Genomic DNA, 27,696 nt, shown 5'->3' on the forward strand with positions numbered 1-27,696 from the left:
ATTTCCAAAGGTGGATAACCTGAAATAAGGATTATCTGGGGGCACTGTACTCTGCAGCACTTCACTTGTCATGTCTAATTCAGCAGATGCTTCTCCAAGACCCTCTGAACGCAGGAAAATTTTGCTACTAACATTTGCATTGTAGAAATCCAGGTCCAGCGTATCTTCCGGTTCCTGTATATTATTGCAATCTTCTAGACTGTAAGCTTATTGTGGGCCATGAATTTATTATCATCATCATCATCATCAATCGTATTGAGCACTTACTGTGTGCAGAGCACTGTACTAAGCGCTTGGGAAGTACAAGTTGGCAACATATAGAGACAGTCCCTACCCAACAGTGGGCTCACAGTCTAAAAGGGGGAGACAGAGAACAAAACCAAACATACTAACAAAATAAAATAAATAGAATAGATATGTACAAGGAAAATAAATAAATAAATAGAGTAACAAATATGTACAAACATATATACAAATAAACATATAAACAGGTGCTGTGGGGAAGGGAAGGAGGTAAGATGTTATTATTGTTGTATTGTACTCTCCCAAACAGTTAGTACAATGCTCTGCACACAGTAAGTGCTCAATAAATACAGTTGACTGATTAATAGGGCACACTGTCACTACTCCTAGAGTGTCAAATGTGATAGAAACAGCGTGGCTTAATGGAAAGAGCACAGGCTTGGGAGCTAGAGGACATGGGTTCTAATTCTGGCTCCGCCGTTTGTCTGCTATGTGACCTTGGGCAAGCCAATTCACTTGTCTGTGCCTCATTTCCCTCATCTGCAAAATGGGGATTAAGACTCTGAGTCCCATATGGGACAACCTGATTAGCTGGCATCTACCCCAGTGTTTAGAACAGTGCTTGGCACATAGTAAGCGCTTCACAAATACTACCATTATTATTATTAAGGGGTAGCTGTAGTTTATGTGTGATTGTGGGCTCTTGTCACTGTTTTGGTGACCTGGGCAACCCTCAGCGTAACACTTCTTCAGGCAGCAGGGCTACTGGGAGAAGCCAGAAGGTACACCCGAGCACTTTGTACAGTGTTCAGTAAATACGATTGACTTAATGACTATACCGTCTCCTGCACCTGCATGCTTGGTAGTGTCTGGAAATGTCAAGGGTAGGGGAAAGTCCTGTTGATGCCTAGCTATCCAGGGTGTGTTCTTAGACCCATGGAGCTGCCAAATGAGTTGGATTGTAATTTCTCTGGATTGGACTGTGCCCTGAGATTTCCACTCTCTGTACTGACTCCTCACACACTTGCTAAGGCCTCTTCATTTCCCATCTTAGCTTCCTGGCTGTTCTTTCCATCTCCAGGCTCTCCCTCTCTAGTAATGCAAGTTTCATGTGGGGAGGGGAACGTGCCTCATGAACCTGTCGTATGCTCCCAAGTGCATTGCCCAGTGGGTGCTCAATTTATACTGTTAATATTTACATCTTCATGTTATAGCATAAATCATCTTTCAGAAATGCCCATTGGATCGCATCCTCCATTTCTCAAAAGCCATCCTTGGCTCCCGATTGCCATTGACCTCCAACTTTAACTCTTGACCATTGGCTTCAAACTCATTCTAATAAAAATTGTGGTAGTTAAGTGCCTACTGTGTGCTAAGCCCTATACCAAGCACTGGGGTAGAAACAAGAGACTCAGGTTGAACACAGTCCCTTACCCCCATGGGGCTCACAGTCTAAGTAGGAGGGAGAATGGGAATCAAATTCCCATGTAACAGAGGAGGAAACTGAGACCCAGAGAAGTAGAGTGACTTGCCCAGGGTCACACAGCAGGCAACGAACAGCAGAACCTCTGACTCCAGGCCTGGGCTCTTTCTGCTAGGCTACTCTGCCTCTTCTTCTCCTATCTGTGTATGACTAACCTCATATTTGACTGACCGTTCGCTTATACCCCATTGTACAACCATCACTCTGTTCTAGGGTAACTTCATCCCCATCGATTGTCAGTCAGCCAGTCATATTTATTGAGCCCTTACTGTGTGCAATGTCACAAGCCATTGCTCATGCCATTCTCCCCTGTGGAATGTCTGCCCCACACTCCTTCACCAGAACACACTCCTTTCGTCCTAATACCCCTTCCAAATCTACCACCTTCGGGCCACCTTCCCCTCTAACCTCCCAGCACATGGACAGTCTTTGTTTAAATGTAGCTAAGGGCTTAAAAACCATTTGCTTGGTTCAGCAACCAAGCTACCACTCTAAGGTGCCACGTGCCATATCTTTACTTTGTGTATTGCGTATTCAGCTCAATTGCTTGCTTTGTGTGGACCCTCGATGACCTGCCTTGAGTTTTCATAAAGTATTTGCCTGTATTTAAGCCTTTATTAAAAGCCTGCACAATTGAACTACTTCTTTTGGAGAATTCAAGTCAATATAAATTGTTAATTTGTCTCGTTGAAAGTACAGTGTAGTTAACTGATCCTTTTTGGAAAACAGATCGCCTGCCTTAGGAAAGAAAGAGTGATTCGACTTTTACTCAAGATTCACTTTTTGACATTGAGGACATAGATTATAGCCTCATTTCAAATCTTCTTTTAGGTAGAGAAAGGACCAAAGTAACATAGGTATTTATTGGCTCTTTGTAGAGCTGGATATTTTGCTAAGGGTAGGACTCTTCAAGACAAAATGCATTTTTTTTCAGCCATACATAAGCAGATTGTTGGACAAGAGGAGAGAGAGTGTGTGTTAGGAAGAGAGATCATTTAGCTGAGGCAAACCTAAGGGATGGGTCTAACTACCAGGAAGGAAGGTTTAGGAATCTTGAGGCCCAAGCTGTTCTTGTTCCAGCATTGCTTAAATTGTTGCAAACCATGAGACTGCACTGTGAGATGGGAAGCAGCAACCTTTTTTTCAAGTTCGTATTAGGATTTAAAGGAGTCTGGTTCTCCAAGATGTTGGGGAAGTAGGGTGTTGGGGGTGTGAAGTATGGGGCAGGGGAAATTGCGTGCTGCCCATGCCTTTCTCTGTGGCTTTGCTGGAGGAAAGAGAACCAGCTGTTCTTCCTACCCTGCCTCCGCTGCCAGGCTGTCTTTTCCTCCCCCGCCTTAAGTCCCCTTCCCAGTTCTCCACCCAACTTTGTCTCTTCCCTCTTTAATGACCCGCCCCCTCCGCCTTAAGGCCTTCGTGTCTGAATCAGGTAGCAGCCTGGCTTAGTGGAAAGAGCGTGGACCTGGAATCCAGAGGACCTAGGTTCTCATCCCAGCCTCACCATTTGTTTGGTCAAGTCACTTATTTGCCTCAGTTGCCTCAACTTTAAAATGGCGATTATGTGAGACATGGACTGTATCCAACCCAATTAGCAATCTCCTCACCGTGCCTCATTCTCGCCTGTTCCGCCGTCGACCTCCGGCCCACATCATCCCCCTGGCCTGGAATGCCCTCCCTCTGCCCATCCACCAAGCTAGCTCTCTTCCTCCCTTCGGGGCACTACTGAGAGCTCACCTCCTCCAGGAGGCCTTCCCAGACTGAGCCCCTTCCTTCCTCTCCCCCTCGTCCCCCCTCCATCCCCCCGTCTTGCCTCCTTCCCTTCCCCACAGCACCTGTATATATGTATATATGTTTGTACATATTTATTACTCTATTTTACTTGTACATATCTATTCTATTTATTATATTTTGTTAATATGTTTGGTTTTGTTCTCTGTCTACCCCTTCTAGACTGTGAACCCACTGTTGGGTAGGGATTGTCTCTATATGTTGCCAACTTGTACTTCCCAAGCGCTTAGTACAGTGCTCTGCACACAGTAAGCGCTCAATAAATATGATTGATTGATTGATTGATTAGCTTGTATCTACCCCAGTGCTTAGGACAATGACTGACACATGGTAAGCATTTAATGAGTGCCATTAAAAAACAAAACAAAACACTCTGTCATGGCTCCAGACATTCATTCATTCATTTATTTATTTATTTATTTATTTATTTATTTATTTATTTTTAATGTCATTTATTAAGCACTTACTATGTGCAAAGCACTGTTCTAAGCGCTGGGGAGGTTACAAGGTGACCAGGTTGTCCCTTGTGGGGCTCACAGATTTAATCCCCATTTTCCAGACGAGGTAACTGAGGCACAGAGAAGTTAAGTGACTTGCCCAAAGTCACACAGCTGACAATTGGCGGAGCCGGGATTTGAACCCATGACCTCTAACTCCAAAGCCCGTGCTCTTTCCTACTGAGCCACGCTGTTTCTCATTTCTTTACTTGTCAGTCAGTCAGTAATGGTATTCATTGAGTGCTCACTGTGTGTAGAGCACATGGGAGAATACAATACAGTAGAGTTGGGAAGCAGCATGATGTGGTAGTTAGAGCACCACTCTGGGAGTCAGAGGGTCATGGGTTCTAATCCAGGCTTCACCACTTGTCTGCTATGTGGCCTTGGCCAAGTCACTTCACTTCTCTGTGCCTCAGTTACCTCATCTGTAAATGGGGATTAAGATTGTGAGCCCTATGCAGGACAGGGACTGCGTCCAACCTGATTTCCCTGTGTCTACCCCAGCACTTAGTACAGTGTCTGGCATGTAGTAAGCACTTAACAAATAACTTAGTACAGTGCTCTGCACATAGTAATAGCTCAATAAATACAATTGACGATGATGATGTGTATAGGTCTGTACATATTTATTAATCTATTCATCTATTTTACTTGTACATATCTATTCTATTTATTTTATTTTGTTAGTATGTTTGGTTTTGTTCTCTGTCTCCCCCTTTTAGACTGTGACCCTGCTGTTGGGTAGGGACTGTCTCTGTGTGTTGCCAATTTGTACTTCCCAAGCGCTTAGTACAGTGCTCTGCACATAGTAAGCGCTCAATAAATACGATTGATGATGATGATGAAATAACATCATCATTATTATTATTATTAGATACGTTCCTGCCTACGGGGTGGTTGCATTGTCTCCCTCTATAGCAACAGTCTGCATGTATTTTAATTTTAAAATTCATATTCCCCATTAAATTGTAAGCTTTCTGAGGACAGAGAAGCAGTGTGGCTTAGTGGAAAGAGTATGGGCTTGGGAGTCAGAGGTTGAGGGTTCTAATCCCAGCTCTGACACTTGTCAGCTCTGTGACTTTGGGCAAGTCCCTTAATTTCTCTGTGCCTCAGTTACCTCATCGTAAAATGGGGATTAAGACTCTGAGCCCCGTGTGGGACAACCTGATTATTACCTTGTATTTACCCCAGTGCTTAGAACAGTGCTTGGCACATAGTAAGCACTTAATAAATACCATTATTATTATTATTAGCATTTCTTTTACTTATGTTTCATTTTCCCAACTGCCAAGTACAATACTTTGCTCATTGTCCCTGTAGGCTCTCAGCTTGTTCTGGGCAGGGAACGTGTCTGCTAATTCTTTTGTACTGTACTCTCCCAAGCTCTTAGTACAGTGCTCTACACATAGTAAGCACTCAATAAATACCAGTGATTGATTGGATCAACAGGTGCTCAGTGAACTGGACTTGTACTTCCCAAGCTCTTAGTACAGTGCTCTGCACACAAGCGCTCAATAAATACAATTGAATGAACGAATGAATGGTCATAATGATATTGGTAGAGTGTTTTCATCGGTGTGCCTGGCCTGACCTCTCCATTAGACTGCAAGCCTGTGGAAGAAATTGTGTTTCCTGCTTCTTCTCTGGTGCTCAAAGCTCAATAAATATTGATTAACTTACCTGGCATTAGTGTAAATGATTCAAGAATATGGCCAAAGAAACTCACTTTGCTTTATTTTTATTTCTTAGGATGGATTGGATGCTTTGGTGTATGACTTGGATTTTCCTGCCCTGAGAAAAAACAAAAATATTGACAACTTTCTAAGCAGGTGTAAGTAAATTTTCTTTATCAGATGGAATCTCTGTCATTTGGGGAATTATCTAGGATTATTCAAGTCCCTCTTCCATTAGTTGCCTGTTTTGGAGCAACACATTTTTATGAACATCTCTAGGACTTGATCAAGGGTAGAGAGAGTAGGTGAAACTCAAAATGGGCAGTTTGTTCTGTGTAGTTGTACTTAAGTAGGGGAATGGCTGTAACTGGGGTGGTCATTTATGTTATTTTTGTTTTCTTCGGCTGGTCTGTCCCCTCTTTGGAATAAATTCAGATAGAAATGCCTTTATGTCTCGGAGTAGTAGTAATTGCATTTATTAAGCACGTACTGGGTGCAGACCACTGTCACTAAGCGCTGGGAAAGAATACACGGTTGGGAATTAGGCCCAGTCTCTGTCCCCCTGGGGACTCACGTTCACACTTTCATTTTAAGTGACCAGCCGCCACTGCCTCGGCTCCTGCCACCAAGTTCCATAGCTCAGAAGCCCGTGTTTGTGCTCCTGGTTCCGAGGAGTGTGGGAAGGGAAAGAAAAGGCTCTGGAGCAAGTTGGGGTGGTTGGGGGTAAGGGGTCCCTCTGAAGAAACACTCCAGGCTCTGGTGTACTACGTCCAAACGTTATATGTGGTATCAATGTGTATTGTTGGGGACTGATGAATTGGGAAAGTTGTCATATGCATCTGGGTGTCCGGTATCTTGCAGGTATGGTCGTTGGGCTACTCTAGTGACTAAAATGAAGTTTCTGATCTCCCTTGTAGTAATTCATTCATTGTCATATTTATTGAGGGCTTATTGTGTGCAGAGCACTGTACTAAGCGCTTGTAATGGTAGCCATAGTATTTATTAAGTGTGTACTTTTTGCAGAGCACTGCATGAAGCCCTGGGAAAGTATACAGAAGCATCATGAACCTGAGAGTCAGAAGGAACTGGGTTCTGATCCTGGGTTCTGCCACTTGTCTGCCATGTGACCTTGGAGAAGTGGCTTCACTTCTCTGTACCTCGGTTTCCTCATCTGTGAAAGGAGGATTAAGTGTTTGAGCCTCGTTTGGGACAGGGTCTGTGTCGAACCTGATTAGCCTGTATCGACCCCAGTGCTTAGTACAGTGTCTGGCACATAGTAAGCGCTGAGCAGATGCCATAAAAAATATTAACTTGATCTCTGGGCCTTAAGGAGCCCACAATCTTCTGCCTGGCATCTTAGCCCCTTATGACCACAGGAGAGTCATTGCTATTAAAATGTAGTAGTCTTCTCTGTAAATACCTAAGTTTGGACCTAAGCCTCAGAGGTTGCTGTCCCGTCTTTCAAATAAGGTCCACGAAGATGTCTTTCTCTTGAGCACTAAGCCCATCTGTGTTGGCAAAATGCATTGCTCTTAGGTGGGCTCAAATAATGTATTAGCACTTCAATAAGGCTGGTTTATAGGATCTAGCGTTAAGATGAAAACATGGGTTTCTTTCACTTTTAATCTGAAAGATTTGCTGGACTTATTCCTGATATTTGTTTCTTTGTGGCTATCTCTGAAGCAACAGAAGGCTTCAGAAATCAGAGTTATGGCATAAGAAGTGGTTTGTTTACTTATTGTTATTTTAAAATATAACAGTTGTTTCATGTGGTTTGTTTTTTTTTTTTGAATTCCGATTCAATTCCTTTTGCAACTGAATGGGTCGACTCCTCTGAATCTCTAATAAATCTTAATACTTTTTGTCGGTGGAGTATTTCTGCAGGCAGGCAGATGTCTGCAAGGTGAATGTTTGAGTCAAAAGTCTGAAGGGAAGAACTGATATCCACAATAAAAAAGTAGTTGGTGTCTAATTTTTTGTAGGAGGTTGGGAGAAAAATTGATGTGGTGGGTCCAGACTCCCCAAAATGTGCGGTGGTCACTGTAAAGCCATTGTCGTCATCATCATCATCAGTAATATTTATTGAGCACTTCTTATGTGCGGAGCACTGTACTAAGTGCTTGAAGGAGCACAGTACAGCAGAGTTGCTAGATATGTTCCCTGCTCACGACAGGCGTACAGTCTGGAAGGGGGAGACGGACATTAATATGCATAATAATTTATAATATATAATTTATAGATATGCTCATAAGTTCTGTGGGGGCTCAGGTTGGGGCGAATATCAAATGCCCAAAGGTCACAGAACCTAGATGATACAGAAGGGAGATGGAGCCGAGGAAAAGAGGGCTCAATTGTGAAAGGCGTCGTAGAGGAGGAGTTATCTCAATAAAGCTTTGAAAAAGGTTGGGTGAGTGGTGGTCACAGTATGGACGCAGTGAGCAAGCTGGTACTAGAGCAAAGTGTGTGGGCTGGACTGTAGTAGGAGATCAGTGAGGTAAGATAGGAGAGGGTGAACTGATTGAGTGCTTTAAATCCATTGGGCAGGAGTTTCTGTTTAATGCAGAGGTGGATAGGCAACCACTAGAGGTTCTTGAGGAATGAGGAGACATAGAATGAACATTTTTTAGAAAAATAAACCATGCAGCAGAGTGAAGTATGGACTGGAGCAGAGAGAGACAGAAGGCAAGGTGGTCAATGAGGAGGCAGATGCAGTAGTCAGGAGTTTGATCAGCATAGTAGCAGTTTGGATGGAGAGCAAAGGGAGGATTTTAGCAATGTTGGGGTGGTAGAACCAACAGGATTTGGTGACTGAATAAGTTGGTTGAATGAGAGAGATGAGTTAAGGACAACACCAGTTTTAGGCCTTGTGAGATGAGAAGGCTAGTGGTATTGTCTACAGTGATGGCCAAGTCATGAGGTGGGCAGGGTGTGGGTAGGAAAATAAAGTAGATAAGCCAAGGAAGATAAGATAAGCCTCCCACTGGGGTTGCCTTTCCTGATTGATCCAGCCCAGGCATGGCATCCTCACCTCCACCTCTGCCCCTTGCCTACTTTTTTGGTAGCTGATTTACTTACCCACTTGCATTTATTATATATGTATTTAACTCATATTTTTTTCGACCACTGTATTTGTATCCCTTTAGGTCTAGGATCTTCGCCATTTGATTGTAACTTTAAGAGCCCGGGAACCAAACGGAGTAGGCCCACAGTAAACATTGTTGACTGTGAAAATGATACTGCGGCATTGCAGCTTGAGTCCTACGTCCCCAAGGTCTTCAAAAGGTCTTGAAGTCAGGGCAGGCAGGGGATCAGGATAGTGAGGCGTGCTACCCTCTGATGCACATGCTGGGGGTTTCCAACTCGGCTGTAGATCACAGTAAATTAGTAAAATTATGAAGACTCTACCTGATAGTAAGACACCCCCCCCCCCCCTTTTTTTTTAAACATGAAAAGGAAGACTCTGCCTCGCTTCACGCATCATGATGCCAGAAGGGAGTTTGTCATCTGGTTCGGCCCCTGACTCTCAAACAAGATAGCAACCCCTAAGGCATTCAATTTTGTAAATCGCTAAAGGGGTTGGTAATTTAAAACAGAATCATTAGAATGGAAGTTAAATCAACAAACTATTTTGATGTTTCAGACTTAATTAATTCTTTCTTCCCATAAAATCAATCCTCATCCCTGCAGCAAGGATAGTAGGGAGAAAGTGAGGGGGGCAGTCCTCACCCAGGGCCTACCTCAGTTTGTTCAGGGTGGGTTTGTGAAAATATAAATCCCTGATCATCCTCTTACCTAGACTGTGGAGCCCTGTGCGGGACAGGGACTGGATCTGATATGATTATCTTGTATGTGCCCCAGTGCTTAGTACAGTGCTCAGCACATAGTAAGCACTGATAAATACTACTACTAATTATTATTATTATGGTTATGATTGGAGTTGGGAGACTGGGTGCGGAGGAAACAGGTCAGAGTATGAGCAGAGGGAACTGTCAGTAAAGAAAATGACCCAGTTCTCTTGTGACTAGTATTTAAAAGCCATTGCTCTATCTTTACGTATTTTCCTCCTGGAGGCTTCACTCTTGGACCGAACAGCTTTTTTATTGGTTTTTGTCTTGTACCATGCAGTTTAGAAATGATCAAGCAAACTGGCTACTAAACTTTGAGCAAAAGAGTGGGGTAATTTTGCAGTCATCACTATACACCTGCTTATACATATTACAGTGGTAAATATTGACCACGGACTAGCAATAAAATCATAAATTAAGATTTCATTTCCCTTTATGGAAATGCTTTTCATGCACTGTCATGAGGTCTTATGTGATAAGCTTTTCAGAGGAAGAAAGACTGGTGCAACTTCTGTATATGTCCATGTCCAGAATGAATAAAAGGCAAATTGAAATTGCTCTATTCTGAGTGTAGTGTTTGCTTCATGTTTTCATTCATTCAGTCGTATTTATTGACTGCTTCTTGTGTGCAGAGCACTGTACTAAGAGCCTCAGAAGTACAAATCGGCAACAGTTTGAGTTTCATGTAGCTGATTTTCATACAGCTGTTACCTGGAAATCTAGGTAGTTTAGACTGCCTTTGTCACCACCAAGAAGAACAAATTATAACAGGGGTGGATTTGCAAATTAGTTTCTGGACTGTCCCTTCATAATAATAATAATAATAATTGTGGTATTTAAGTGATAACTGTGTACCAAGCACTGTACTGAGTGCTGGGATAGATACAAGATCATCAGGTCAGACACAGTCCCTGTGTCCCTCCCCCATAGATTAAGGGGGAGGGAGAAAAGGCACCTAATTTCCATTTTACAAATGGGTAAATTGAGGCACAGAGAAGTTGTGACGTGCTCAAGGACACACAGCAGCCTAGTGGTGGAGCCAGGATTAGAACCCAGGGCCCTTGACTCCTAGGCCTGTGCTTTTTCCACTAAGCCAGGCTGCTTCTCCTGGCCTGGCTCTCTCAACGTGGTCGATTGTGTGTTATAAATTACATTCTAATACCTGAAATTAAGCCAACTATCCCCACACCCCATCCCTCCAGACACATTTACTTTAAATAGGAAAGCTTTCTAATTAAATACAGACGGTTTTGAAGCTCATTTAGAGACAAACACCCACTACTTTGGGGGCATGAACTTTATATCCCGGTCTGACTCCATGCTATACTCTTACATCCCTGCATGTATTTTGAAATCCCTAGTCGTCTTTCCGTCTGGCAACCACCGGTCATTTGGGTTGGAAGCTAATGTGCTGGAGTTGGAGTTGCCCCGGAAGGCTGGGGCCAGTGGTAGTTTTTCTCCCATCCAGAAGGCATACTACCCTTTTGCCCTGGGCTGCTCTCATTTGTTCGGCTCCTTTAATGTCCTTGGCTAAAGCTTTTAGTAGAAATATTGAATCCTGAAAAATTCAGTCCCTCGTATAGTTCCGTTCCGAGTCTTTCGTCGGAGGTTTGTACTCCAGAAAAGTTTTAATCTCGTTTAAGATAAAAAGATGTTCCTTGAATTCTGCCCATACTCACCCTGAGAAATTTGTCTTTCAAAAGCTTATAGGTTGAGTGGGAGGGAATTTTGTACAATGCAAGCTTTTTCTTATGTTGGCAAAATGGCAATTGAGAAAACAAACACAATTCTAGGCTCTGCATATCCTGCTGATATCATCAATGATTCTGTTGTACATACAAGGAAGTAAACAAAATTCTGCTATGTTTGCTTTGGCTTCTTTATAACTACGGAACAAAGTACATGCTTGCCAAAAACAGAAGGAGAAAGGATCCACAGGGGCAAGATTTTGTTCTCGGTTTTCTGTAGTACAGTTAAATACAATATAGCAACTTGTTAACATTAAACATTTTTCTAACAGTAGAATCCTTTAAGCCACGATAAACTGCACATTGTAAAGAATGCTCGTAATGGCAAAACCTAGTGTCTTTTTTACATCAAAAATAAAGTATGTTGCCATGGTTTGTAAACTCTAAATTTTCTTACCAAGCCAAAAATGTTTGGAATTTGAGGGCCAGCATTTTGAACTAAGTGGATGGCTTCTTATAAAAGCTTAGACAAAACTGGCTTTTTATTGGCACCTTCGTTGTTACGCATTGCTGTAGTTTAGGAAATTTTGAGTTTATGAAGACTAATAGGGTCCAATTAGTCCTTCAGTTGGAGAGAAACATAAAAATGGACTTGTGTTGCAGAATATAATCCAGTCATACCCTAGGAATTAAATCATTTATATAAAACTAGGTGGATGTAAAACCTACATTTAAGTAATCAGTCAACTGTATTTGAATGCTTACTGTGTGCAGAACACTGTACTAAGTGCTTGGGAAAGTAATAATAATAATAATGGTATTTGTTAAGCGTTTACTGTGTGCCAAGCAGTTCTAAGCGCTAGGGTAGATACAGGGTTATCAGGTTGTCCCACGTGGGGCTCACAGTCTTAATCCCCATTTTACAGATGAGGTAACTAAGGCACAGAGAAGTTTAGTGGGTTGCCCAAGGTCACACAGCTTATAAGTTACGGAGCTGGGGTTAGAACCCAAGACCTGGCTTCCAAGCCCCTGCTCTTTCCATTAAGCTTGCTGCTTTTCTATACAATATAAGACTATAACAGACCCATTTCCTGGCCACAGTAAGTTTACAGTCTAGAAGGGGAGAGTCTAGTAGGGTAAAATTCAGGCGATCAGTCAGATGAATCATACGATTCATCATCAATCGTATTTATTGAGCGCTTACTATGTGCAGAGCACTGTACTAAGCGCTTGTTGAGTGCTTTCTAGGAGAAGAGCACTGTGCTCAGAACTTACGCAAATACAACACAACAGAGTTAGTAGACACGTTCACTGTCTACAAGGAGTTTGCCATCTAAAGGACATCAAACAGAATATACCCATTTCCTTGACAACTTCACATTAGTGTCAGCTGTCTATTCTGCTCTTCACTGCTTATCACTTTGGAGGCATTCTTTTACTCAAAATAGGAATTCTGTGAGTTTTTTCTTTTAAACAGGAAAAATGGGTCACAGAATGAACAGTGTAATGTTAGACACCAGATAGTTTTCCGATAATGGGGAAAAAGTTTATTTTTGAACCTGAGAACATTAGCAAATGCCATTTCTAAGATGTCTCCTTAGAGATTGTTATAACAATTTCTTCGGATGCTTCTAGCCAAGGAACTTCTATTAACACTGCTTTTCCCCCTCCTTTTATTTATAAGTATGTATGCACAAACATTGTTTTCCCTGCAGGTCCTAGGCAAAAGAAGCAGCATGGCTCAGTGGCAAGAGCCCGGACTTGGGAGTCTGAGGTCGTGGGTTCTAATCCTGCCTCCACTGTTTGTCAGCTATGTGACTTTGGGGAAGTCACTTCACTTCTCTGTGCCTCATTTCCCTCATCTGTAAAATGGGGATTAAGACTGTGAGCCCCATGTGGGACAACCTTGATTACCTTGTATTCCCCCGCAGTGCTTAGAACAGTGCTTTGCACATAGTAAGCGCTTAACAAATACCAACATTATTATTATTATTATTATTATTAATAAAAGCTTGTCATCAATCAAACCTATTCTTTGAGTGCTTTGTGTACAGGGCACTGTACTAAGCGTTTAGGAGCATATAATAGAATTGTTCGGCATGTTCCCTGACCACAGTGAGTTTACAGTCTGTCCCACCTTGATTACTGCACAGGGAGACAGACATTAATATAAATGGATAAAATTTGGATATTCTACATAAGTGCCGTGAGGTTGAGGGAGAGAATAAATTAAGGGTGCAAATCCAAGTGCAAGGGTGTTGCAGAAGGGAGTTGGAAAAGAAGAAATAAGGGCTTAGGTTGGGGAAGGCATCTTGGAGGAGTTTGCTTTTAATAAGGAGTTGAAGGTGGGGACAGTGATTATCTGTCAGATATGAAGGGGCAGGGTCCTCCAGGCCAGAGGCAACTGAGGCACAGTGAGTAGGTTGGCATTAGAGGAATGAAGTATGCAGGCTGAGTTATAGTATGAGAGCAGCATGGGAAGGTAGGAGGGGACAAGGTGATGGAGTGTTTTAAGGAAGCCAACGGAAAGGAGTTTCTGTTTGATGTGGAAGTGGTTGGGCAGCCGCTGAAGGCTCTCGAGAAGTGGGGGAGACATGGATTGAAAGGTTTTGTAGAAAAATGAAGTGTGGATTGAAGTGGGTAAAGACAGGAGGCAAGGAGGTCAGCAAGAAGGCTGGTGCAATAACCAAGGAAGGATAAGATAGGTGCTTGGATCAGCATAGTAACAGTTTAGAAGGAGAGGAAAGGGCAGATTTTAGCAGTGTTGCGACAGACTGAAAATGTGGGTTGAATGAGAGTGAAAATCATAGTAGCATTTGTGAAGTGTGTACTATGTGCCAAGCACTGTACTAAGCTCTGAGGTAGGTAGAAGCAAATCAGGTTGAACACAGGCCCTGTCCCCCATGGGGTCCACAGTCTTAATCCCCATTTTACAGATGAGGTAACTGAGGCACAGAGGAATGAAGTGACTTGCCCAAGGTCACACAGCAGGCAAGTGGCAGAGCGAGGATTAGAACTCAATCACACAGAAAGCGCTCAATAATTATGATTGAATGAATGAATGAATGAATGAAGTCTTTCTGACCTCCAGGCCCCCTGGTCTATCCATTAGGCATAAATCTAGGATAACGTCAAGATTATGATCTCGTGAGAGTGGGAGGATAGGCGTGCTGTCTGCAGTGATGGGAAAGTCATGGGGAGGACAGGGTAGCATGGCAAGATGAAGAGTTCTGTTGTGGACGTATTAAGTTTGAAGTGTTGGTGGGACATCCAAATAGAGATGTCCTGAAGGCAGGAGGAAAAAGGACATTGCAGAGAAGGAAGAAGATTAGGGCTGGAAATCTAAATTTGGGAATCATTCGCATATGGTTGTTTAGGGCCTGGGAAAAAATGAGTTCTCTGAGAGAATGGGTGGAGATGGAGAATAGAAGATTCCAGATATGAACCTTGAGGGACACTCAAAGTTAGGGGGTGGAAGGCAGAGGAGGAGCCTGCAAAAAAGACTAAGAATGAGTGGCCAGAGAGGTGAGAGGACCAGGAGAGGACTGTCAGTGAAGCCGAGGTTGGATAGTGTTTCCAGGAGGCGGAGGTGGTTCATAGTGTTGAAGGCATCTGAGAAATCAAGGAGGATTAGGATGGTTTAGGATTACCACGGAAAATGGAAACCACCAACATGTCTTGGAACGTATCATAATTGAATTCTCATGTTTGTGACCCCAAGAGTGTATCGGGGGAGGCAGGAGAGGAAGCTTGGGCATCCTGGAGATAGCTGGGTCTGGTCTAATAGAACCCCACATCGAGAATCATGGAGGAATAGAGTGGCTAACATGTCTATGGTTTATTCATCCCGTGGGACTAGAAGAAGCCCTACTGAGAGCTCACCTCCTCCAGGAGGCCTTCCCAGACTGAGCCCCCTCTTTCCTCTCTTCCTCCCCATCCCCCCTCCTTCCCCTACCCACAGCACCTGTATATATGTTTGTACAGATTTATTACTCTATTTATTTTACTTGTACATATTTACTATTCTATTTGTTTTGTTAATGATGTGCATCTAGCTTTATTTCTATTGCGATGACACCTGCCTGCATGTTTTGTCTGTCTCCCCCTTCTAGACTGTGAGCCCATTGTTGGGTAGGGACCATCTCTGTATGTTGCCAACATGAACTTCCCAAGCGCTTAGTACAGTGCTCTGCACACAGTAAGTGCTCAATAAATACGATCGAATGAATGAAGCCTTTAAGCCAACAGGATCATCCAACCTTTCAGCCACCACCCGTCTAGGAGGTGCCCGGTGGTGTCTGAGATGAGCCGTGGTGGTGGGGTGCGAGTCCGGGAGCCAGAGACCGTGGTGAAGGAGGTGCCAGCCCATGGAGGCGTCTCTGGGCCCTGGGAATGGGATGCACACCTGGAGCCATCCTATCCCTTCCTCGGAAGCCTGGGCGCGGGAAGGAATAACGGGCACGAAGGAAGCAGCAGGTTCTTGAGGACCAAGAGGCTTTGTGGCCCCTCTGTAGACTGTTATCTCCCCTGTGCTCCTTGGGGTGTGTGTGTGGGGGGTGGTGGTGAGAGAGAGGGAACCTAAACCCACAAACTTTGGGGTTAGAAATGCAATTTTCTAGAGCAAATCCACTATTTACTGTGTAGCTTTTACTAGAATCTCAGTCAAGTTTAATAGTTGTCCCGTGCCTCGTACAGCTTGAGCATTGGAAGCTTTTCCATGTATTTTCATGCCAGTGTTGACCCATGGGGATTAAAATAGCCCTATTTTAATCCATGACCAAATTTGGAATTAGAGTATCTATCCTTTGGGAATTTGTAAATTATTGTAGTTTATGGCATGACAGGTTTATATAAATAATTACAGCGGTTCCCACTGCAGAGTTTAAATTAAAATCCAGTTTCAAATAGAAAAATGTAATAAAACAAATGTTGGAGATGGACAGTTTCTATTTTAAGTATGATCTTTATCACTTAAACCTACCTGTCTGTAACCAGTAATGTTATTCACTTTGTTTAAAATAATTGTTTCACTTTTTACAAAATGTACAGTCGGATCCCAAACCTGTCAAGAGGTAAATTTTATGCAAAAACACATTTTGACGGTACTTTCCTGATTGTTAAACATAGAGATTGTATGTTTGAACCATTTAGCAACAGTTTCTCCTCATTCAGGTTTAGAAGGCAAGTTTTTGCTTTCAAATCACTTTTCTACAAATTCCAACTTGTATTTCAGTGGATTAAAGTTCACTGGAAAAAAATAGCTGGTTATTGACTTTTTAAACATGAATCTTTCAAATACATGTCAAATTTCGTGACTCAAATTTTAAGTAAATTGAATGCCAATGGTATTTCTGAAACTTGTCTGTAAACTTCTGAACCGTAGTGGAAGTTAATGTTGATTTTAAAACTGTTTCTCTCTTTGCACAGATAAAGACACAATAAATAAAATTCGAGATTTGCGCATGAAAGCTGAAGATTATGAAGTGGTGAAAGTGATTGGGAGAGGTGCATTTGGAGAAGTCCAGTTGGTAGGTTCTATTGCATTCGGTTTGAAGGGTTAAGTTTAACTTTGGGCAACCGTGCCACCTCTTTTTAGACTATTCTCTCTCATTCGGTAAACTAGGATCCTTTTATTCATTCATTCAGTCGTGTTTATTGAGCGCTTACTGTGTTCAGAGCACCGTACTAAGCGATTCCAAGTTAGTAAATGCGTTTTCCTCCTGAAGAGCCTGGGGGAGACCTAAGATAACCTTTAAAACACAAGCTTGTCAGGCAAAGCTGGCCTTTTTGCTCTCAAGTGGTCTTTCCTTACCAATATGGATAGAAAGTGGTGGAGGAATTAGGGCAACTTCGTTACCATAACATGGTTGTCAAATAAGTAGAACCGACTGTGAAAGAGGCCCTTCCAAAAGTGCTGTTTCAGGCAGATGAAACCTTGCAATTAGTTCCTCCTTAACATTTCTCAAGGAAGCCCAGTGCAGAATACCCATTAGCCTCTCTTAACACAAGGGTTACATTCTTCCAAGATTTTGAATAAGGGGAACTCACATTGCAGTACTCAGCTTGTCTAGTGCTACTCCCATGGTTGTACATATTTATTACTCTATTTATTTATTTATTTATTTATTTATTTTACTTGTACATTTCTATCCTACTTATTTTATTTTGTTGGTATGTTTGGTTCTGTTCTCTGTCTCCCCCTTTTAGACTGTGAGCCCACTGTTGGGTAGGGACTGTCTCTATGTGATGCCAATTTGTACTTCCCAAGCGCTTAGTACAGTGCTCTGCACATAGTAAGCGCTCAATAAATACAATTGATTGATTGATTGATTGATTGACTGATTGATTTCTTCCCATGGTACATGGTGGCTAGATCCAAAGAGGCTCATGTTGGTTGCGCAGTTTCCAACTAATAGCACTCTAGCCAAAGTGTGCTTGTAGGGAGGCACACATGACCGCGGAAGGCAGTATTTAACTGGTTTTGAGCAAATTGCTTCCCTATAAGGTGTTTATTAATCAGTTAATTGAATTGAGCTCTTGCTGTGTGCAGGGCACTGTACTCAGCGCTTGGGAGAGTACAGCACAACAGTATAACAGACACATTCCCTGCCCGCAGTGAGCTTCCAGTTTGTCACACAGAGAGAAATGTCAGAGAATCATATAAAGGACGGTACTTGTAAAGTTAGAACTTGAAGAGAATCAAGTGTTTTAAGGCTTTTTTGTCTTCTGCCCTATTCTTGACTTTCACCTCTTGGGATAGAAGCCTTGTAGTATTTCAGTTTTTTGAACCATCTTCTACCGTACTCATTTTTCATTGAAAGCAGTTGTCGACACAGTACTGCTTTTGGACTACATGGGGGTTTTTCGGAGAAACAATGGCCAGACTGTAAGGCGGTGAGAGGGTTGCGGGGAGAGAGGGGGAGAAGGTGGAGGACAGGAGAAGAGAAGAAATGCTTGCAGTTGTAAATGGCCTTTCCTCCTAACCCTGGTTGAACTAGAGGGAGGGCAAGTCTAGCTGGCTTCCCCTTCCCCCCCCACCCTGCTTGGGAGTCAGAAGGTCATGGGTTCTAATCCCAGCTCCACCACTTGTCTGCTGTGTGACCTTGGACAAGTGACTTCACTTCTCTGTTCCTCAGTGCCCTCATCTTTAAAATGGGGATTAAGATTGTGAGCCCTATGTAGGACAGGGACTGTGTCTAACCCAAATATCTTTTATCTACCCCAGTGCTCAGAACAGTGCCTGGCACATAGTAAGTGCTTAACAAATACTATTTATTATTATTATCATTATGTGCTATGGTAGATACAAGATAATCAGGTTGGGCACAGCCCCTGTCCTACATAGGGCTCACAGTCTTATTCCTGTTTTTGCACAGAGAAATGAAGTGACTTGCCCGAGGTCACACAGCAGACAAGTGGTAGAGCTTGGATTCGAACCCAAGCCCTTCTGGTTCCCAGGCCCATGCTCTATCCTCCAGGCCATGCTGCTTCTCAGGCCGTACTGTTGGAAGTGGCAGAGCCGGGATTAGAACCCAGGTCCTTCTGAGTTCCAGGTTTGGGCATTAACCATTAGGCCATGTTGTGGAAGCAGATTCCATGTGATTACTCTCTTCTGGGTGAAGAAGTGTTCCTTTCCCTTCTATTTATTGTCTACCTCCTCTCACAAGCTCTAATAAGTGTTCCCGCATCATTATGTGTCGATCAGAAGGATCCCGCATTCATCCTGCCCACATCCTTTTCTCGGAGAGGGTGGTGGAAGTGACCCGGTCCCCCTTCTCCCCACCAGGGAACATCAAGACATTTCATCTTTTTCACTGTCAGATGGTTTTGCAGCCGTCTAGCTCAGCTCAGGGCTGCCAGTCTTTCTCTGTTCCTTGGTGTTTTCCAGCTATTGAGTAGGTAAGGAGGTGAACTACTCTTGACTGACTGGTATTTGTTAAGCACTTACTATGTCCCAAGCGCTGGGGTATATACAAGATAACCAGGTCCCACTTGGGGAATCACATCTAAGTAGGAGGGAGAACAGGCATTGAATCCTCATTTTGCAGATGAGGGAACTGAGGCATAGAGAAGTGAAGTGACTTGTCCAAGGTCACACAGCAGACAAGTGGCAGAGCTGGGATTAGAACCCAGGTCCTCTGACTCCGAGGCTCATGCTCTTTCCACTAGGCCATACTGCTTTTCCTTAGGCAACACTGCTTCGCAGACACTCTAAAAGTTTGGTGTGTGCATGGGGTGGGCGAAAGTGGGCAGTAAGGGAGTGATAGGGACAGTCACCCAGGAACACAGGGACCAGGGGAACATGTTTAAGGAGCCTTCAGGGGTGGAGAGGTTACATTTTGAAGGAAGCATGGCTAACGTGCATGAGCAGTATATTATTATCATCATCATTATTAATAATAATGATATTTAAGCGCTTACTATGTGCCAGGAACAGTTCTAAGCGCTGGGGTAAAATCAAGGTAAGTTGGACACGGTCCCTGTCCTACACAGGACTCACAGTCTTAATCCCCATTTTACAGATGAGGGAATTGAGGCCCAGAGAAGTGACTTACCCAAGGTCACACAGCAGACAGGTGGTGCAGCTGGGATTAGAACCTATGACCTTCTGACTCTGAGGCCCATGCTCTGTCTACTAGGACATGCTTACTATGTGTCAAGCATTGTTCTAAGTGGTGGGGTTGATATGTGAGTCAAATTGAACAGTCTCTCTCCCACTTGGGGCTCAGAGTCCGCTGTCTGTGCTAGCCTCCTTGTATCATCATCGTCAATCGTATTTATTGAGCGCTTACTATGTGCAGAGCACTGTACTAAGCGCTTGGGAAGTACAAATTGGCAACATACAGAGACAGTCCCTACCCAACAGTGGGCTCACAGTCTAAAAGGGGGAGACAGAGAACAAAACCAAACATACTAACAAAATAAAATAAATAGAATAGATATGTAATAAATAGAATAGATATGTAAACACCTTGTATGAGGGTGTTCAGAGCACAATTCAAATAAAATTCACGTTTTCAATTTTCCTTTGGTGTGAGAACCTGACATTCTTTCAGGGAAAATTGAAGAAATGGACTTGGTTAAATCAGTAAAGAAAAAACTCTACAAGTACAAGGAGTCCTTCGGATGTTATAAAGTAGCTGCACTGAGTGAATGGATTGTTCCGTTTCTTGTAAAGGGATTCTTTCATGAAAGGCTTAACTCAGTACCTTTTATATGAATTTATTTTAAAGGTGAGGCATAAATCCACAAAGAAGGTTTATGCTATGAAACTTCTAAGCAAATTTGAGATGATAAAAAGATCGGATTCTGCTTTCTTTTGGGAAGAAAGAGACATCATGGCATTTGCTAACAGCCCCTGGGTGGTGCAGGTAAAGTTATACCATTGTTTATTTTTTCAGTAGCAGAATAACCTGGTTTGTGTAAGTGTTTTATTTGTAACTTATATAAAGTTTCTGGGAACTTTAAAACCTATTTCTTTAAAAAAGAAAAAAAAATAAATAATTGAGAATTGGTCTGGAAAAATGTATTGTTAAATTTGTGGTTCTCAAACCAGAGCCCAGTTTTATTGGGAACAGAATTTGAGATGCCAAGGCCACCGTAAAACCACAAACAGTATCGACCTGTGTCTTCCCCGTGCTTCATCCAGCCCATATTCTGTCTCTAACAGTGGCATCATGATAGGCTTGCAGCCTTATGAGCACTGATTTTCATTTTTAGGAATGGGCTATCTAACTTTCTTAACTTGTCCCTCTACCTCCCTAACCGTCTTGCTAGCAACTCATTATGAACATCTAGTCCAAAAGGTATAGGAGCAGAATTTCTTAATACTCTTCCCGTGTATGGAATTAATGAGGTACACTGGTACTTGGAAGATAAAAGAAATGATAGTGTGCAAAATGTGGCAATAATCACTCGTAATTTGGCATTTCTAACAATAATAATGGTATTTGTTAGGCGCTTACTATGTGCCAAGCACTGTTCTAAGTGCTGAGCACTGTAAAGGATTTCCAGTTAAAGACATTGATTTAGTAAACTCTATTTGTAAAAACCCCATAATAAAACCCTGGGGGAATTTTCAAAGGAAATAGAAGGCGTGTTCCCATGATTTCTGAGGACTTTACATCTAAGGGGTGTCTTAGAATGTATTTGAAATGGAGTGTGAATGAAGTTGTTTGAAATGCTTATGTTTAAATTTCCAGAGGTAGATGTATGAGTTGAATATTGTTCATTCGGCGTAACGCTTAACTGATGAAGGTCAATATAAATTAAATTACCTTCCAGTAATATATGGAACCTTTCTCCTTTGACTCTTGAGCTTATGGGAGTCAATCTTTCAACTGCTAGTCGGTGTATATAAAGCTTTTGTTTGGGATTTTTTCTCCTCTGTTAACTTGTTTTAGTGTACCTGCTGGTACACCTTGTGAGAGGTCTTCCCATACCAACTCAGTTTCCTCTTACTTCTGGAAGACCTTCTTGATTTCTCTTTAAATATCGAAGGAAATACATATAGTATAGAATTCAGTAATGATCTTTCTAAACGTAAAACTTAACTGGTAAGCACATTTCTTCGATTCTGTCTGCTACTAAAGTATATTAAAATTCAGTGCAACCTACTTCTGTCTTAAACAGTTATTTTATGCATTCCAAGATGATCGTTACCTCTACATGGTAATGGAATATATGCCTGGTGGAGATCTCGTGAATTTAATGAGCAACTACGATGTCCCTGAAAAGTGGGCCCGCTTTTACACTGCTGAAGTCGTTCTGGCATTAGATGCCATCCATTCAATGGGTTTTATTCACAGGTAGGACTATAATTATTTGCATTTAACGTTCTTTGGTGTGAGGGAATAAACCAAAATTCTCTCAATGGTTTCTGAATCAGTATGAGACATCCTCATTTCCTTGACTTGGTTTTTCATTTTTGAAGCTTTTGAAACCGTTTTATCACCCACATTTAAAGTGAATATAAATCCCAGGGATTTGAATCATTTTCATAATTCAGTACATGTGATGGTGTCTAGGGAAGTGTAGCTGTAACCCACCTTGTAATTGGTCATTTATTTCAAATCCTAGATGTGACTTGCCTTTTAATATTCAATTCTAGGCCTCCCTCCCCACATCACTACTTGAAAGTTCTGATGAAGTCACAAGTGTCTTAGGGAGAGAGATTCTATAGATGCATTTTTCACCTAATATACATTTGCAGTGAAAGGAAGATTGAGAGAATGTAGCCTTCTTAGATTATTGCGGGGTAATTCTAAAACAGTACACTGTAGACAGTAGTCTTTTAGTTTTATTTATTTTTAATGGTATTTGTGAAGCACTTTTACTATATGCTTTAAGTACTAAGCCCTGGGGTAGGTACAAGTTAATCAGGTTGGATACAGTCCTTGTCCCATGTGGGGCTCCCTGTCTTAATTCTCATTTTACAGGTGAGGTGACCGGGTCACAGGGAAGTTAAGTGACTTGGCCAAGGTCACACAGCAGACAAGTGGCAGAGCTGGGATTAGTAGCCAGGTCTTCTGATTCCCAGCTCCGTGCTCTTTCCCCTAGGCCACGCTGCTCTTGGTTTCCCCTGGAATTGTCTGGGTTCATCCAATTCCAATTTTATAATCCCCGTGCTAATGAGGCGTGGGCTTTGGGGTGATAGTTGATAGGGACATATAACTCAGACATATGTTTGGTAGTGATTGCATGGCTGCTTAGCTGATTTCTTACCCATCACTACCACTGCCAATCCCAAAGCAATTAGAAGCTGCGTGGTCTCGTGGATAGAGCACCGGCCTGGGATTCAGAAAGGCTTGGGTTCTACTCTCGGCTCTGCCACTTGTCTGCTGTGTCACCTTGGGCAAGTCACTTCACTTCTCTCTGCCTCAGTTACCTCATCTGTAAAATGGGGATTAATACTGAACCCACTGTGGGACAAGGACTGTGTCCAACCCAGTTACCGTGTATCTACCTCAGTGCTTAGTACAGTGCCTGGCACATAGTGCATAACGAATCTGAATTGTACTTTCCAAGCGCTTAGTACAGTGCTCTGTAGTCAGTAAGCACTCAATAAATACAATTGAATGAATGAATGAACACATACCACAATTATTATTATTATTATTGTTAATATCATCAGTGGTCTGCTTTCCTTTTGATTTTTTTGTATCTCTTTTTTGGCATAGTTCAGGGAGTGTAGAGTTGTGACTGATGCGTGGGTGAGAGATCAAAATTGTAAAGCAGCAGAATTTACAGGGGTCATGGGATAGCAGTTTTTGAGAGCCATGTCACTTCAGATGTAGCGGAGTGGAGACTACTTCAGGCCAGTCCACCCACTTCTTTTCACTCACTCTAACACTCTTCCCCCTTCCCTATCCAGTTTTTTGGAATATGACTAGATGATAATAATAGTAATAACGATAATTATGGTATTTGTTAAAGCGCTCACAATAACATTAGGCACGGTCCTGGTTGCACATGGGGACTCACAGTTTAAGGGGAGAAAATGGAAATTTAATCTCCATTTTACGTGTAAGGAAACCAAGGCACAGAAAAGTTAGTGGCTTGCCCACAGTAATCAAATAGCTAAGCCAGGTTTTAAACCCAGTTTTCCTGACTTTGTCCTGTGCCCTTACCAAGCTGCTTCTCTAGAGAGGATTCATCTAGTATTTACTCCTGTTTTTGTATTTCCCATGAAAAGCCCCCAGTCCGGAGCAATTTTTCACTTGAGGTTTGCTATTTTAGTAATGTATTGCATTATTTCTTGGGTAATCTGCTTTTCCTCTTTGCAGAGATGTGAAACCTGATAACATGCTGCTGGACAAATCTGGTCACTTAAAACTAGCTGATTTTGGTACTTGTATGAAAATGAATAAGGTAGGTTTACATGACTGATTTATAGTTGGTTTTATTAAACGTGTAGCTCAGTTCAAAAGGTGTATACACCTTTTCAGAAGTTTCAATTAAATGGCCAATGTATATGGGTTTTTTCGGTATGATGTTAGCCATATTCTTTGATGTGGACCTGAATACTATGTTTCCGATGCCGTGTTGCTGAAATTTTCATGGTTTATTTTCCCCTTGAGAATTTTTTTAGTGATATTTGCTAAGCACTTACCGTGTGCCAGGCACTGTTCCAAGCACTGGGGTAGATACAAGGTGGTCACACTATCCCCCATGGGGCTCACAGTCCTAATCCCCATTTTACAGATGAGAGAACTGAGGCCCAGAGAAGTTAAGTGACTTGTCCAAGGTCACACAGCAGACAAATGGCAGAGCCAGGACCAGGCCCTTGGTTTCTCTGACTCTCACGCCCGGGCTTTCTCCAATAGGCCACACCGCTTCTCGTTTTTCAGATATACTCAATCCTTCATAACAGTGGAGTAATGTGTACAATTGGTGACTAGAAATCAAATTGGCTCTAAGTGTCACTAAACAGCTACGTCGTTGTGGTAAACAGGATCTAAAAAGTGCTTTATGCCTTTGATCATACACAATCTGTGTGTTTTAAGTAGCTCTTTATTTTACTGTTATTTCTTGATTTTCTTTGGTGGTGGAAGTTGTTTTTGAAGTACATTTCCTTTGATCGTTGTAGATTGGGCTAGAGTCACAGAAGCAAAATAGATTGCTGTCTCTGAGATAGCTTTTAGTAGACTGTGTGTGAAACTTCATTAGTTTTTCCAAGAAATGCAATTGGTTAAACCCTTTGTGGAAGAATGATTTTGAAACGCAAATTTTTGTCCTAAAGGATCTTTCTTCAATTGCGTTTAAGAAGAGCAAGTCTAAGCTAAAAAAACACTGTAAATTCACATTCACTCTAGACCTTGGATTTGTCATCTTTTGTAGGAAGGTATGGTACGATGTGATACAGCAGTTGGAACGCCAGATTATATTTCTCCCGAAGTATTAAAATCCCAAGGAGGCGATGGCTATTATGGTCGGGAATGTGACTGGTGGTCAGTTGGAGTTTTTTTATACGAAATGCTTGTAGGTAAGTTAAGCCAAATAGGTTTATTCTTCCTCAGATCACCATTCTATTTCTTTTTCAGCTAAAAAGATGTACTGGTGTTTAGCAATTCCTTTATTTTCAATCAATTATATTTATTGAGCGCTTACCATGTGCAGAGCGGTAAGTGCTTGGGAGAGTACAATATAACAGACACATTCCCTGCCCACAACGAGCTTTCAGTCTAGAGAAATGGTTATTTTCACTAGCTCAAAAGCTGCATCAGTTGTGTTTGGATATTTTATATCCAGAATTATTTTATGATACTGTGCTAACCTTGATAATTACACATTGCACGCTGGCAGTTGCTCAGCACTAATTGGTTAATTTTAGCTGATTTTACTATATAATCTGTATGTTTTAATTCATTTGATTTTTGAAATTTATAAGATACAGTTCTGAACTTTTATTTTATCTTATTACTTTTTCCTGTTTTTTTTTTTCAGGCGATACTCCTTTTTATGCAGATTCACTTGTTGGCACGTACAGTAAAATTATGAACCATAAGAATTCACTTACCTTCCCTGATGATAATGATATATCAAAAGAAGCAAAAAATCTTATTTGTGCCTTCCTCACTGACAGGTAAAGTAACTTAAAAGCTAGATTATTTTCCAAAACAGGAATTAAGGATATGGAAGTTGTCCTGTATGGTTTGCTGTACTGTTGAATAGTTGTGGCAGTATCAGCTTATCAAGGGTTTGGATTTCAGTGGTGTCCTGGTAATAATCCTATTCCTAAGAAACTCTCTTCTGGTATTGCCCTTGTGTTTCATGGAAAAAACAAAACAGAAACCCCCAAACCCAAACTTACCTTTACTCCCATTGGAAATTTTAAAAAAGTGTGTGGGCTGGGGGAAAGTTTTGAGTATTGAGAGAAGCTAGATAGGAGAATTTCCTTCTCCCAAACCTCTATTTCCCTCTTTTCCCCAATTCCTGGAGCTGGGGATCCCTGTTTCTTTCCTTTCTGTAACATTACCCACTTAAGCCAAGAAACTGCACTGTCTACACTGCTGCTGGGCCCTAACCTGTCCTTTGCACTGCCAATTTGCCTCCTGCCTCCAGGACTTGTGTACGTGGCTATCCCACTCGCCCCTCGCATTTAATGTATACAAAGCTCAACTCCACTTCTTCCCTTGCAAATCCTCTCTTCCACTTGACACTTGGATTTGGCAAGAAGGAGATCACCAGGGACTTTTGAGAGGGCGGATTCTGTGGAGTGAATGGGTTGGAAGCCAGTTTGGTCAAGGAAAGAATTGAAGGAGAGGAACTTGAGTCAGCGCGTGTAGACAACTCGCTCCAGGAGTTTGGAGAGGAATGGTAGGAGGGAAATGAGGCAATAACTGGAGAGAGCTGTGGGATTAAGGGAAGGTTTTGGGGGGGGATCGGGGAGACATGGGCAAGTTTGAAAGCAGTGGGGAAGAAGCCGTTGGAGAGTGGAAGGTTGAAGATCGCAATTAGGAAGGGAAGAAGGGAGGGGGCAACTGTTTTGAAAGGATGCGGTTGGATGTGCAGGTGGAGACGGTGGATTATGAGAGAAGGTAGGAGATCTCCTCGAGGAACTGTTGAGAAAAATGGGAGAGTTGAAGAAGGGGCAGGAGGAGGGAGAGACTTGGTGGGGGTCAGGGAAGATTTTAGGGGAATCATGACTGCTAGTTTCGATTTTCTCAATAAAGTAGTTGACCAGGTCATTAAGGCCATGAGATTGAGGAGGCAGTGGGGCAGGGGGTTTAAGGAGGTAGTTAAATGTCTGGAACAACTAGTGAAGGCAATGGGCATGGGTGTCGGTAAGGATAGAGAAATCATTTTACTGGGCAGAGGAGAGAGCAGAGTTAAAGTACCTAACGATAAACTTGAAGTGGATGTAGTCGGTCTGATATATAAACTTCCTCCAGCAGCGCTGTGCGGTTCGTGCACAAGCGCGAAGGAGGCGGATTGTGGAGGTGATTCTGTATTGTGGATTAGTGGTACGAGATCAAAGGGATAGGGGAGCAGTGATGAATTCAGTAGAGAGCGTGGTGTGAAAGTGTCAGTTTGGTAATCAAGGGAAGGTTGTTTGGGTATGGAGGCTAAATGGGGCATGATGACTTGAGGAAATTGGATGGAGTCTCAAGATCAGCGGTGCCTGTGGGGGAACAGTGCAGGCCAGTGCGTAGTAAAGTGCCTCCAGTGCTTAGTACAGTGCTTGGCACACAGTAGGCACTTAGCAAATACCATTATTATTTGTGGAGAGGAGGTGCGTGGGAGAGAGGGCAGGTGAGGAGGTTGTGGTTAGAGATTTTTCAGAGTTGGCGAGGGTGGAAATTTTGCAGTGGCCAGAGATGATGAGATGGATTGTGTGTCCAAGTTGGTGAGTTAGCGAGCTGGTGTTGAGCGGAAGGTCAGTGGAGTTGAGGAGTGAAGGAAAGTGAGCATCAGAAGGGTAGTTAGGAAACCTTTATATGGTTATTAAAGTCCCTATGGATCAATGTTGGGATGGAG

General features: G+C 42.4%; 1 protein-coding gene across 1 annotated transcript in view; it reads left to right on the forward strand.

Moving 5' to 3' along the window:
* Positions 1-27,696, forward strand: part of ROCK1 (Rho associated coiled-coil containing protein kinase 1) — a 161,587-nt gene that overhangs the window by 58,604 nt on the left and 75,287 nt on the right. Inside the window, exons 2-8 of the mRNA XM_038766453.1 lie at positions 5,761-5,842; positions 16,645-16,745; positions 20,451-20,588; positions 21,850-22,025; positions 24,003-24,087; positions 25,057-25,201; positions 25,663-25,801. Of these exons, the coding sequence (XP_038622381.1) occupies positions 5,761-5,842; positions 16,645-16,745; positions 20,451-20,588; positions 21,850-22,025; positions 24,003-24,087; positions 25,057-25,201; positions 25,663-25,801 (866 nt within the window). The remainder of the gene's footprint in view (positions 1-5,760; positions 5,843-16,644; positions 16,746-20,450; positions 20,589-21,849; positions 22,026-24,002; positions 24,088-25,056; positions 25,202-25,662; positions 25,802-27,696) is intronic.

Source organism: Tachyglossus aculeatus, chromosome 25 (genome assembly GCF_015852505.1).
Source record: "Tachyglossus aculeatus isolate mTacAcu1 chromosome 25, mTacAcu1.pri, whole genome shotgun sequence".
NCBI lineage: Eukaryota > Metazoa > Chordata > Mammalia > Monotremata > Tachyglossidae > Tachyglossus > Tachyglossus aculeatus.